The sequence below is a fragment of the Bubalus kerabau genome, chromosome 11, assembly GCF_029407905.1.
Source record: "Bubalus kerabau isolate K-KA32 ecotype Philippines breed swamp buffalo chromosome 11, PCC_UOA_SB_1v2, whole genome shotgun sequence".
In the NCBI taxonomy this organism is placed as follows: Eukaryota; Metazoa; Chordata; class Mammalia; order Artiodactyla; family Bovidae; genus Bubalus; species Bubalus kerabau.
This window is the reverse complement of record NC_073634.1, coordinates 46,867,051-46,880,493: the sequence shown is the minus strand read 5'-3', so window position 1 is coordinate 46,880,493 and position 13,443 is coordinate 46,867,051. Positions and strand designations below refer to the sequence as shown.

General features: G+C 43.4%; 1 protein-coding gene and 1 pseudogene across 1 annotated transcript; both read right to left on the bottom strand.

Moving 5' to 3' along the window:
• Positions 1-707: 707 nt before the first annotated feature.
• On the bottom strand, positions 708-1,106 carry LOC129623797 (60S ribosomal protein L35-like; annotated as a pseudogene).
• Positions 1,107-10,037: 8,931 nt separating this feature from the next.
• LOC129622415 (RNA-binding protein EWS-like) lies at positions 10,038-12,175 on the bottom strand. The gene is given in 3 exon segments (XM_055539094.1): positions 10,038-11,429; positions 11,432-11,584; positions 11,753-12,175. Coding segments are annotated over 3 exon segments (1,797 nt in total). The 5' UTR covers positions 12,156-12,175; the 3' UTR covers positions 10,038-10,188.
• Positions 12,176-13,443: the final 1,268 nt, after the last annotated feature.

The following is a 13,443-nucleotide window of genomic DNA, read 5'->3' as shown; positions in this document are numbered from 1 at the left end:
AATCAATCTGATTTCGGTGTTGACCGTCTGGTGATGTCCATGTGTAGAGTCTTGAGAATAATTTTCATTGTTGCCTTATTGGCAAACCTATCATTTTTCTAAACTTTAAATCTCACAAGGAACCCTGCAAGACCCATTCCCAGCTGCCTTCTCCTTGTCATCCATCTTCCAAGATGGATGCTGTTCTTGAGAGGCCACACAGGACACTGGGAAGAGAATGAGCTGTAGAGTCCTGAAAAGTGGGTGTAAATCCCAACTCCACTAATAGCTGTGTGACACTGGTCTCTCACTTCTCCGAGATACTTTCCTCATCTGTAAAATGGGGGTGATAAACATCTACTAAACGGAGTGATCGTGAAAATAAGAAATAACATGTGCAAAATAAGCCCAAAGATGTTTGGCATATAGCCCATGTTCAAAGATGTTGACTGTTGCTATCCCAGATTGTAGGATGTACTGTCTTATCCTCACCCTGTGAGCCCTCTGGTCCCCTCAGTGCTTGGCTCCTACTGAGTAAAGGTAAGAAGTGGCTTAGTCACTGATGCAACATCCAGCACTCCATGACCTGCAGCCCTGCCACAAAAACACTGAGTTCCCCATTCTGCATCTCCATGGGGACTAACCTTTATTCCATGAAGCTTTGAAAACTAATTGCCATGCATGAACAAGCCTTTTGAGTCTAAAATCAATTTCTTAAGTCAGAGAGGTCAGACTGTGGCACCGTGTTCTTTTCCTTTTTGCCAGTTCGTTGTTTCATTGCCCCCTGGATGCTCAGATGTGTACTTCTGGAGTAGGTACAGCCACTCTTTCCTCTCTGTTTCTTGGGCTTTCAGGTTCTCTTCATGTTTGTTGAGTCGGCACTGCACAGGACATGTTTTCTTGGGCCACAGATCCAGGGGCCTGTACTTCTTGCCCTTATAGAATTTCTATCTCTGAGTCTGGTTAATGATGGCGATAGATTTATGAACAACTCGGATCTTGGAGAGTCCGGAAGCCATGCCATCCGTCACTTCAGCCCCATGCAGCTCCACCTTCAGGTCGTCCAGCTGTTTCACCAGCTCCTCCTTCTTCTTGCCGCAAAGGTCTTGACCCTTAATCTTGGCCATGGATGTAGAGTCTTGTGGCACTGTTTTCAAACACACTCCCAGAGGTCTGCTCTGAAGATCAGGGCCATAGACAGTTCCAGATCTTAAAGCATGTGAGACAGGCTTTTACTTTCAGGCAGAGTGACTTTGAGGCACCTCATACTTTGAGGGGTGTCTAAGGAAAATCTAAAAATTACATTTGCAGTCCCTTTCTTAAGTGAGAAAAGTGCTAACTTCTTATTGGTCTGTAGATTCTGACAGAAAACCAATTTGAACTCCATGAGCTGCTAACTTGAAGTGGAGGGAAGGGGAAGGGAAGAGATAGGCATGCTGAAATTCCCTAGTGAGTTACTGAGGTTACTTTTCTCCAGAATTCTAGGTGATTGGCAAGTATCTTGATGGTCCAGGAAGAGGAGATGGTAACAGGACAGAGATGGTAACTGTGTTTTGAGTTGAAAACAAACACTTGTTGGGATTTCTGGGAGCCTGTGCTGCCCTGAGGATCCTGGGACCAACTGGCTCCCAAACAGGGGCTGTGAAAGAAAACTGGCAGCAGAACTCAGCTAAGCTGCAACACAGTGAGCTCCAGTGGGAGGGTCACCCCTGGCTGAGGTTACTGCTGAGGGAATGGGTTCATCCTCCTTCAGAGAACCTGAGTGGCTCTGTAGGGACACAGCAAAAGCCCCTTTGTGGAGGCTCAGGACCTTCAACAGCTGCCACCATGCGGCAGCATTGGGAGGACAGTGGATCCCACTGCTCTGTCCCTCACACATCCTGGACCTTCTCAGATCATCTCAGGTGAGGAGTGTGACCTCAAGGAAAGGCAGAGTGGTGGAGGTTACTTGCTATGCCAGTGGAAAAATGAGAGAGAGTTGCTCACATTTGCACCCCAAGTTTGTGGAGCCATCTTGACCGCTTCCATATGCTGCTGAATTTGTTGTTGTTTAGTCACTCAGTCATGTCCGATTCTTTTGCAACCCCAAGGACTGTAGCTCACCAGGCTTCTCTGTCCATGGGTTTTCCCAGGCAAGAATACTGGAGTGGGTTGCCATTTCCTTCTCCAGGAGATCTTCCTGACTCAGGGATCGAACCCATGTCTCCTGCATTAGCAGGAATATCTTTACCACTGAGCCACCAGGGAAGCCCCAGTCCCAGTCAGTAGCTGCACCTAAAAACTAATGAAGCAATCCAAATTGAATGCAGTAAAGGCTGCTTGACTGTCCAGTTAAGTTGGACAGTCTCTGGGGTGTTTCCAGGTGTCTGACTCAAGAACAGGTGCTGTGTGAGTGATGAGGGAGCAAACAAGTAGTATATTGAGAATCTCTGAATTGACATCTCATCCTACTAGAGCTTTACGTCAGATCATGTTACATGGGGTTTTTCCTGACTCAGTCTCAACTGAGACCTGAGCAAGGTTGGGTATAGGCCAGCTCACAGTGTGCAGAATTCACAAAGGAAATTTTCAGATCTGGTTCTATGGTCTTCAAGCACTGTTGCCTACTTGAGAATATAGAAGAGCTTATATCTAGAGAGGAGAGAGGAAGAAGAGTTTCGAAAAAATTTATCTGGAAGTTGCTGTTGCCAAGTCCCTACTCCCTTTCAGGGAGAGTCTAGAAGCAGCTTCTTTCCCTCAGGCTTAATGAGGGGACTTCTATGCTTGCAGTAGAAGACCTTGCACTGTGTTCCCAAAGGCCAGAGAGGGTACAGGAAATTTTGAAATAGCTAATGTGCTTCCCCAGTGGCTCAGTGGTAAAGAACATGGCTGCAATGCAGGAGATGTCAGTTTGATCCCTGAGTGGGGAAGATCCTCTGGAGAAGGAAATGGCAACCCACTCCAGTATTCTTGCATGGGAAATCCACAGACAGAGGAGCTTAGCAGGCTACAATCCGTGGGGTCACAAAGAGTCAGACATGACTTAGTGACTTAACAACAAAGGAGCCTGGACAGCAGGACAGAATATGTTGCCCCCAAACTGAACTGGACTCCCAGAATTTGTCTGAGTAAGGATGTGTGAGTGTTTCACAGACCATGAAGAGGCAGAACAACCTAACTAAAGATGTTTTAAGCCCTGCTGAGAGCTGAGTCTTGGAGGTTGAAGGGACCCCAACAGTGAGATTTGATGCAGCATGGGCCATGAGCACACTAGGGACCCAGGGGATGACATCCAAAGGGCAGAAAGAACTGCCCACATCACAGGGCCTATGGTCAGAGGGATGGGCAGAGAATCTCTGAAGAACCCACAAGCAAATCACAAGTAAAAGACTCAGCTTCAGGTACCCACTTCTCAAGGAGGCTTTGTCAGAGATGAGTGCCATGTCAGGAGACTCTGTCTTTGTTCCCTAATTATTCATGTCCAGTCCCATTGCTAACCTTCTATAGTGGGTTGGGGAAACATGAGTTAAGAAAGCAAGAATCTGACTACCCAGGGCTCTAAAAATGGCAGATTTTCATCTACCTTCTGATGCAGCTAGGAGGAAAGGAAAAATTGAATGCTAATTTCATTTTTGCTATTTTAATTAATTTACTGTTGAACTATAGTTCATTTACAATAGTCCGTTTCTTCTGTACAGCAAAGTGACTCAGACATATGTGTACATATATCCACTCTCTTTTAGATTCCATTCCCATATAGGTCATTGATGTTGCTGTTTGGTCACTAAGCTGTGTCCAACTTTTTTGCAATCTCATAGCCATAAACTGCCAGGCCCCTCTGTACATGGAATTTCCTAGGCAAGAATACTGGAGTAGGTTGTCATTTCCTTCTCGGGGGGATCTTCCCGGCCCAGGGATTGAACCCATGTCTCCTGCATCTCCTGCATTTGCAAGCGGATTCTAGACCATTGAGCCACCAGGGACACTCCAATACAGGTCATTTAGTTCAGTTCAGTTCAGTCGCTCAGTTGTGTCTGACTCTTTGCAACCCCATGAACCGCAGCATGCCAGGCCTCCTGTCCATCACCAACTCCTGGAGTCCACCCAAACCCATGTCCATCGAGTCGATGATGCCATCCAACCATCTCATCCTCTGTCATCTCCTTCTCCTCCTGCCTTCAATCTTTCCCAGCATCAGGGTCTTTTCCAATGAGTCAGCTCTTCGCATGAGGTGGCCAAAGTATTGGAGTTTCAGCTTCAATATCAGTCCTTCCAATGAACACCCAGGACTGATCTCCTTTAGGATGGTCTGGTTGGATCTCCTTGCAATCCAAGGGATTCTCAAGAGTCTTCTCCAACACCACAGTTCAAAAGCATCAATTCTTCTGCACTCAGCTCTTTATAGTCCAACTCTCACATCCATACATGACCACTGGAAAAACCATAGCCTTGACTAGACAGACCTTTGTTGGCGAAGTAATGTCTCTGCTTTTTAATATGCTGTCTTGGTTGGTCATAAGTTTCCTTCCAAGGAGTAAGCGTCTTATACTTTCATTGCTACAATCACCATCTGCGGTGATTTTGGAGCCCAGAACAATAAAGTCAGCCACTGTTTCCACTGTTTCCCCATTTCCCCAATACATGGTTCATGTATTTGCCATGAAGTGATGGGACCAGATGCCATGATCTTAGTTTTCTGAATGTTGAGCTTTAAGCCAACTTTTTCACTCTCCTCTTTTACTTTCATCAAGAGGCTTTTGAGTTCCTCTTCACTTTCTGCTGTAAGGGTGGTGTCATCTGCATATCTGAGGTTATTGATATTTCTCCTGGCAATCTTGATTCCAGCTTGTGCTTCTTCCAGCCCAGCGTTTCTCATAATGTACTCTGCATATAAGTTAAATAACCAGGGTGACAATATATAGCCTTGATGTACTCCTTTTCCTGTTTGGAACCAGTCTGTTGTTCCATGTCCAGTTCTAACTGTTGCTTCCTGACCTGCATACAGGTTTCTTAAGAGGCAGGTCAGGTGGTCTGGTATTTCCATCTCTTTCAGAATTTTCCACAGTTTATTGTGATCCACACAGTCAAAGGCTTTGGCATAGTCAATAAAGCAGAAGTATGTTTTTCTGGAACTCTGTTGCTTTTTCGATGATCCAGCGGATGTTGGCAATTTGATCTCTGGTTCTTCTGCCTTTTCTAAAACCAGTTTGAACATCTGGAAGTTCATGGTTCATGTATTGCTGAAGCCTGGCTTGGAGAATTTTGAGAATTACTTTACTAGCGTGTGAGATAAGTGCAATTGTGCAGTAGTTTGAGCATTCTTTGGCATTGCCTTTCTTTGGGATTGGAATGAAAACTGACCTTTTCCAGTCCTGTGGCCACTGCTGAGTTTTCCAAATGTGCTGGCATATTGAGTGCAGCACTTTCACAGCATCATCTTACAGAGCACCAAATAGAATTCCCTGTGCTATACAGTAGGTTATTATTAGTTGTCTTTTATGTAGAGTAGTGGGTATATGTCAATCCTTATATTCCAATTTATCCCTTCACCCCCCGCCCCTTACCCCCTTGGTAATCATAAGTTTGTTTTCTACATCTGTGACTCAATTTCTATTTTGTAAATAGGCTCATTTGTACCATTTTTAAGATTCCATTTATAATTGATATCATATATTTGTCTTTGTCTGACTTACTTCACTCAGTATGGCAGTCTCTATGTCCATCCATGTTCCTGAAAATGGTATTATTTTGTTCTTTTTTATGGCTGAATATATTCCATGATATACATGTACTGCATCTTCTTTATCCATTCCTCCATTGATGGACATCATCTTTGACTTCTTTCATTGGTATCTGATAATTTTCTGAGTACAAGTCTTTTGCCTCCTGAGGTAGGTTTATTCCTAGGTAATTTATTCTTTTTGCTGTTATGGTAAATGGGATTGTTTTCTTAATTTCTCTTTTTGATCTTTTGTTGCTAGTGTATAGGTGTGCAAGAGAGTTCTGTATATAGATTTTGTATCTGGCAACTTTACCAAATTCATTGATGAGCTCTAGTAGTTTTCCAACAGCATTTTTAGGATTCTCTTTGTATAGTATCATGTCATCTGCAAACAGTGATAATTTTACTTCTTCTTTTCTGATTTACATTACTTTCATTTCTTTTTCTTCTCTGATTGTTATGGCTAGGACTTCCAAAACAATGTTGAATAAAGTGGTGAGAGTGGACATCCTTGTCTTGTTCCTAGTCTTAGAGGAGATGCTTTCTGTTTTTCACCATTGAGAATGATGTTTGCTGTGGGTTTTTCATATTGCCTTTATTATATTGAAGTAAGTTCCCTCGTGCCCGCTTTCTGAGAGTAATTTTTTTTTAATCATAAATGAGTGTTGAATTTTGTCAAAAGCTTTTCCTGCATCTACTGAAATGATCTTGTGGTCTTTATCCTATAGGTTGTTGATGTGGTGTATCACATTGATTGATTTACACATGCTTAAGAATCTTTGCATCTCTGGGGTAAATCACACTTGACTATGGACTATGACTATGGGCTTCCCTTGTGGCTCAGCTGGTAAAGAATCTGCCTGCAATGTGGGAGACCTGGGTTCGATCCCTGGCTTGGGAGGATCCCCTGGAGAAGGGAAAGGCTACCCATTCCAGTATTCTGGCCTGGAGAATTCCATGGACTTTATAGTTCATGGGGTCACAAAGAGTCGGACACGACTGAGTGACTTTCACTTTCACTATGGACTATGATCCTTTTAATGTGTTGTTGGTTTCAGTTTGCTAATAATTTGTTGAGGGTTTTTGTGTCTGTGTTCATCAGTGATTACTACTACTACTAAGTCACTTCAGTCGTGTCTGACTCTGTGCGGCCCCATAGACAGCTCCCCCGTCCCTGGGATTCTCCAGGCAAGAACACTGGAGTGGGTTGCCATTTCCTTCTCCAATGCATGAAAGTGAAAAGTGAAAGTGAAGTCGCTCAGTCATATCCAATCCTCTGTGACCCCATGGACTGCAGCCTACCAGGCTCCTCCATCCATGGGATTCTCCAGGCAAGAGTACTGGAGTGGGGTGCCATTTCCTTCTCCAATGCATGAAAGTGAAAAGTGAAAGTGAAGTCGCTCAGTCATATCCAATCCTCTGTGACCCCATGGACTGCAGCCTACCAGGCTCCTCCGTCCATGGGATTCTCCAGGCAAGAGTACTGGAGTGGGGTGCCATTTCCTTCTCCATCATCAGTGATAGTGGCCTGTAATTTTATTCTTTGTGATATTTTTCACTGGTTTTGGTATCCAGGTGATGGTTATTTCATAGAATGAGCGTCAGAGTGTTCCTTCCTCTGCAATATTTTGGAATATTTTTCTGAAGGGTAGGTGTTAACTCTTCTCTAAATGTTTGATAGATTTTGTTTTTGAAGCCATCTGGCCCTGGGTTTTTGTTTTTTAATCACAGCTTCAATTTCAGTACTTGTGGTTGTCTGCTTATATTTTCTATTTCATCCTGGTTCAGTCTTAGAAAACCGTACTTTTCTAAGTACTTGTTCAATCTCCTAGGTTGTCCATTTTTAGCATATAGTTGCTTGAGGTAATCTCTTATGATCCTTTGTATTTCTGTAGTGTCTTTTGCAATTTCTCCTTTTTTATTTCTAATTTTATTTATCTGCATTTTTGCCTTTTTTCCTTGATGAGACTTGATAAAGATTTATCACTTTTGTTTATTTTCTCAAAGAACCACCTTTTATTTTCATTGATCTTTACTATTGTTTTCTTTGTCTCTATTTAATTTTTTTCTGCCTTGATTTTTATGATTTCTTTCCCTCTATTAACTTGGGGTTTCATTTGTTCTTTCTCTGGTTGCTTTAGGTATAAGGTTAGGTTGTCTATTTGATATTTTTCTTGTTTCTTGAGGTAAGATTGTATTGCTATAAACTTTCCTCTTAGAACTGCTTTTGCTCTATCCCATAGGTTTTGGGTAATTTTCTATTGTCATTTGTCTCTAGGTATTTTTAAATTTCCTCTTTGATTTCCTTAGTGATCCATTGGTTATTTAGAACATATTGTTTAGCCTCCATGTGAACGTGGTGTTTTTTTTAAACAGTTTTCCCCCTCTAATTGATTTATAATTTCATATCATGGTGGTTAGAATAGATGCATGATATGTTTTCGATTTTCCTAAATTTACCAGGGCTTGATTTGTGACCCAAGATGTGATCTGTCTTGGAGATAGTTCCATGTACACCTGGGAAGACAGTGTATTCTGCTGCTTTTGGATGGAATGCTCCAATAAACATCGATTAAGTCTATCTGGTCTAATGTGTCATTTAAGGCTAGTGTTTTCTTATTTATTTTCTGACTGGATTAAGTGTCCATTGATTAAGTGGGGTGTTAAAGTCACCTACTATTCAGTTTAGTTCAGTTCAGTTGCTCAGTTGTGTCCAACTCTTTGCCACCCCATGAATCGCAGCATGCCAGGCCTCCCTGTCCATCACCATCTCATGGAGTTCACTCAAACTCACGTCCATCGAGTCAGTGATGCCATTCAGCCATCTCATTCTCTGAGATGAGATGGCTCCCTTTTTGTTGTCCCCTTCTCCTCCTGCCCCCAATCCCTCCCAGCATCAGAGTCTTTTCCAATGAGTCAACTCTTCGCATGAGGTGGCCAAAGTACTGGAGATTCAGCTTTAGCATCATTCCTTCCAAAGAAATCCCAGGACTGATCTCCTTTAGGATGGACTGGTAGGATCTCCTTGCAGTCCAAGGGACTCTCAAGAGTCTTCTCCAACACCACAGTTCAAAAGCATCAATTCTTTGGTGCTCAGCTTTCTTCACAGTCCAACTCTCACATCTGTACATGACCACTGGAAAAACCATAGCCTTGACTAGACGAACCTTTGTTGGCAAAGTAATGTCTCTGCTTTTGAGTATGCTATCTAGGTTGGTCATAACTTTCCTTCCAAGGAGTAAGCATCTTTTAATTTCATGGCTGCAGTCACCATCTGCAGTGATTTTGGAGCCCCAAAAAATAAAGTCTGACACTGTTTCCACCTACTATTATGGTGTTACTATTGATTTCCCCTTATATGGTTGTTAGCATGTCCCTTATATATTGAGGTGCTTCTTTGTTGGGTGCATATATATTTACAAAGCTATGTCTTCTTCTTGGATTGAACCCTTGATCATTAGGTAGTGTCTTTCCTTGTCTCCTGTAGCAGTCTTTATTTAAAGTCTATTTCTGATACGACTATTGCTATTCCAGTTTTCTTTTGATTTCTATTTGCATGAAATATCTTTTTCCAACTTTCAGTCTGTTTTTGTATCCATTCAGCCAATCTATGTCTTTTGGGTGGAGCAGTTAAATCCTTTTACATTTAAAGTAATTTTTGATATGTGTATTTATTTTGCCATTTTCTTAATTATTTTTGGTTTGTTTTTGTAGGTCTTTTCTTCCTTCCTTCCTCTTTTGTTCTCCTCTCTTGTGGTTTGATGACCATCTTTAGTGTTGTGGTTGGGTTGCTTTCTTATTTTTGTGTGTATCTATCATAGCTTTTAATTTGCATCTCCCCTGAGATTTTGATATAGCAGTCTCTCTCTCTCTCTCTCTCTCTATATATATATATATGTATACACACACACACATAGATGGTGTCATTGTTGTTGTTCAGTCACTAAGTCATGTCCAATTCTTTGTGACCCATGGACTATAGCCCACCAGGCTCTTCTTTCCATAGGATTTCCCAGGCAAGAATACTGGAGGAGGTTGCCATTTCCTTCTCCAGGGTACCTTCCTGACTCAGGGATTGAGCCTTCATCTTCTGCATTGGTAGGCAGATTCTTTGCCACTAAGCCACCAGGGAAACCACTATATATATATATATATATATATGCAAGTTTAAATTGCTGGCCTCTCAATTTCCCATTTCCTGCATTTGTGCTTTCCTCTTCTTATGGTTGCTAGTTTTGATGTCATATTTGTGTATGGATGATTTCCTGCTTTTACTTTAGGTTTTGTTTTACCAGTGAGGTTTCCCATTTGTGATTTTCTTTTATTTTTTTTTTTACCATTTAACTTGTTTTAATGTTTCTTCACAAATGGTGAAAAATACTTAAGTACAGACAAGGAATAATCATAATGTTGTGGCCAGCATTATAAATATGGAATTATAAATTTAAAACATTTTCTGGTTTAAAAAATAAATCTGGTGGTCAATGCAGCTCTGGGGGTCTCTGCATCTAGTAGGGCCGGTCTCTGCACTCCTGACGGTGCTCGCCTTTATCCATCTTTCCAGGTCCTCCTCGCCCCCCTCGTCATCCTCCCATCTGTTCCATCAGTGGTCCAGGGGGCCCCCCAGGACCACCTCGTCTTCCACTACCAAAGCCACCGCGGTCCATGCCCCGGCCGCCCCAGAAGCCACCTCTGTCTCCACCACGGCCGCCTCTGAACATTCCACCGGGACCACCGCGGTCCATGAGGCCACCTCTTCCTCCCCGCATGCCTCCAGGGCCACCTCTGCCGCGGTCACCGCCCAGGGGTGGGAAAGGCGGTGGGAGGAAGCCTTCAGGTTTTGGGACCTTACACTGGTTGCACTCTGTTCTCCAGGCGAAGTTCTGGTTCCCACGGCCCGGGTTGGGGCACGGCCAGTCTCCAGCTCGGTGCTGCACGTTTCCTCCTCCAGTCGGGTTCCCCCGGGAACCGTGGGGCCCTCTTGGTGGGAAGCCTCCTCTGTCTACTCCGCGGCCTCCCATGTGCCCCATGGGTCCTCCAGGACCTCCTGGGCCCCCTGGACCTCCTCGGAGCGGCAGCGGCATCCCCCTGCCCTCACGCGGGGGCACCCCTCCCTGCATGCTGTTCATGGGTGGCTTCTTCCGAGCAAGAGACACTTTAAGTTTGCTCCCTTGGAAATCTTTCCCATCAAACCACTCGACAGCAGCTTTGGCAGTTGGTGGGTCTTCATAAGACACCGTAGCATCACCTTTGGGCTTTCCTGTTTCCTTGTCCAAGTAAAAATGGATCAAGGGTTGTTCAGTCCTCTTGTTCGTCTTAACGACTTCGCACTGCTTAAAGAAGTCCACCAGATCATTGAGAGTCACGCTGTCGTTCAGTCCTTGCACATAAATGGCACTGTTGTCAGAGTCTTCATCTGGATCTACAGGTGGGCCCAAATCAAGATCTGGTCCTTCATCCATGGGTCCACCAGGCTTATTGAAGCCGCCTCGCTCTCCAGCGCCCATTCCACTGCGTCCTCCTCCCCACCCACCTCTGCTCATGCCTCCACGATCAAATGCCCCTCTTCCCCTACCCCGGTTATCAGGGCCACTCATGCTCCGGTTCTCTCCTGGTCCTGAAAATTCTCTAGAGTCCTGCCCATAAACACCCATGCTACTGGGGTGGTCCTGTTGGAATGAACTCTGCTGCCCGTAGCTGCTGCTCTGTTGACTATATTGACTTGGAGCCTGGCTGTAGGATCCAGTCTGGGGGGGTAACTAGTGGGTGGCTGCTGCCCATAGCTGCTTTGTTGACCATAGCTACTCTGCTGTCCATAGCTGCTCGGCTGCCCGTAGGTGTTCTGCTGGGAGTAACTGCTCTGATCGTAACTAGTCGGCTGTGTAGAGGAGTAGCTGGTAGGAGGATAGGATGGTGGTGCCGAGACCAGCTGCATGGGGTAGCTCCCAGGCACCTGGGGATAACTGTAGTTACTCTGTCCATATCCTAGGCTGGGCTGTTTGTAACCCCCTGTGCTAGATTGAGGTTGACTAGTCTCAGCGGGTTTGTTACCATCCTGCGGTCTTGCAGGTGCAGTGGCTGCTGGCTGCTGTCCATACGCCGGGTAAGCGGGCTGAGTGCCATATGCAGACTGAGCTGCATAGGAGGCCTGGGTGGTAGTAACCGTAGCAGCGGTGGTGTCGTAAGCACCAGTGCCGTACCCCTGGACAGGCTGACTGTATGCCTGGGGGGCAGTTGGAGTAGAATATCCAGTGGGAGGCTGTCCATAAGAAGTTGCATAGGCGGTCTGCCCGTAGGTTGCAGTGGTCTGCGCCTGGGTGTAGCTGACATCAGCGGGCTGTCCATAGGTTCCATAACTTTGCTGCCCATATGCCTGGGTAGTCTGTGCATATCCTTGAGTGGGCTGGGCGGTGTAAGCACTGTAGCCCTGCTGGGCTGCAGCTTGGCTGTATGTACTATAATCCGTGGACGCCATTTTCTCTCCTTCCTTCTCGTTCTCTCTGATTTTCTGGTTTCTAGTTGTGATCTATTTTTCTTCCTCTGCCTAGAGAAGTTCCTGTAGCATGTTTTGTAATCCTTTTCCAACTTTCAGTCTGTTTTTGTATCCATTCAGCCAATCTATGTCTTTTGGGTAGAGCAGTTAATCTATTTACATTTACATAATTACATAATTACATAAAGTAATTTTTGATATGTGTATCTCTAATGACATTTTCTTAATTATTTTTGGTTTGTTTTTGTAGATCTTTTCTTCTTTCCATCCTCTTTTGTTCTCCTCTCTCTGGTTTGATGACCATCTTTACCCACCATCTCCTCTCTTGTGGGTTTGATGGTGCTGAATTCTAGCTTTTCCTTTTCTGTAAAGCTTTTGATTTCTTTGTCAAATCTTTGCTGATAGAGCATTCTTGATTGTAATTTTATCCCTTTCATCAAGTTAAACATATCATGTCACCCCCTTCTGACCCACAGACTTCCTGCTGAAAACTCAGCTGATAACCTTATGGGGAGTCCCTTGTATGTTGTTTGGTGCTTTTCCCTTTTTGCTTTTAATATTTTTCTTTGTATTCAGTTTTAACAGTTTGATTAATATGTGCCTGGGCATGATCCTCCTTAGGTTTATCCTGTACAGGACTCTCCACACTTTCTGGATTTGGGTGGTTAATTCCTTTCCCATATTTGGGACATTTTCAACTATAATTTCTTCAAATATTTTCTCAGACCCTTTCTCTTTATCTGCCTCTTCTGAGACCCCTATAAGTCAATGTTGGTGTGTTTAATGTTTTCCAAGATACTCTGAAATTTATTTTCATTCTTTTTTCTTTTTTTGTTTGTTTGTTTGTTTGGGGGTTTTTTTTTTTTAGTTTTTTTAAATTTAATTTTATTTTTCTTTTTTTTTTTATTTAATTTTATTTTTTAAACTTTACAAAATTGTATTAGTTTTGCCAAATATCTAAATGAATCTGCCACAGGTATACATTCTTTTTTCTTATTCTGTTCCATGGTAGTAATTTCCACCATTCTGTCTTCTAGCTCATTTATTCTTTCTTCTGCCTCAGTTATTCTGCTATTGATTCCTTTTAGTTTATTTTTCATTTCAGTTATTATATGTGTTTGTTCTTTAGTTCTTCAGTTCTCCTAGGCCTTTTTAAAATTTTATTTTTAGTTGGAGGATAATTGCTTTTCTTCTAGGTCTTTGTTAAACATTTCTTGTATCTTCTCATTCTGTGCCTCCATTCTTTTTCCAAAATTCTGGATCATCTTCA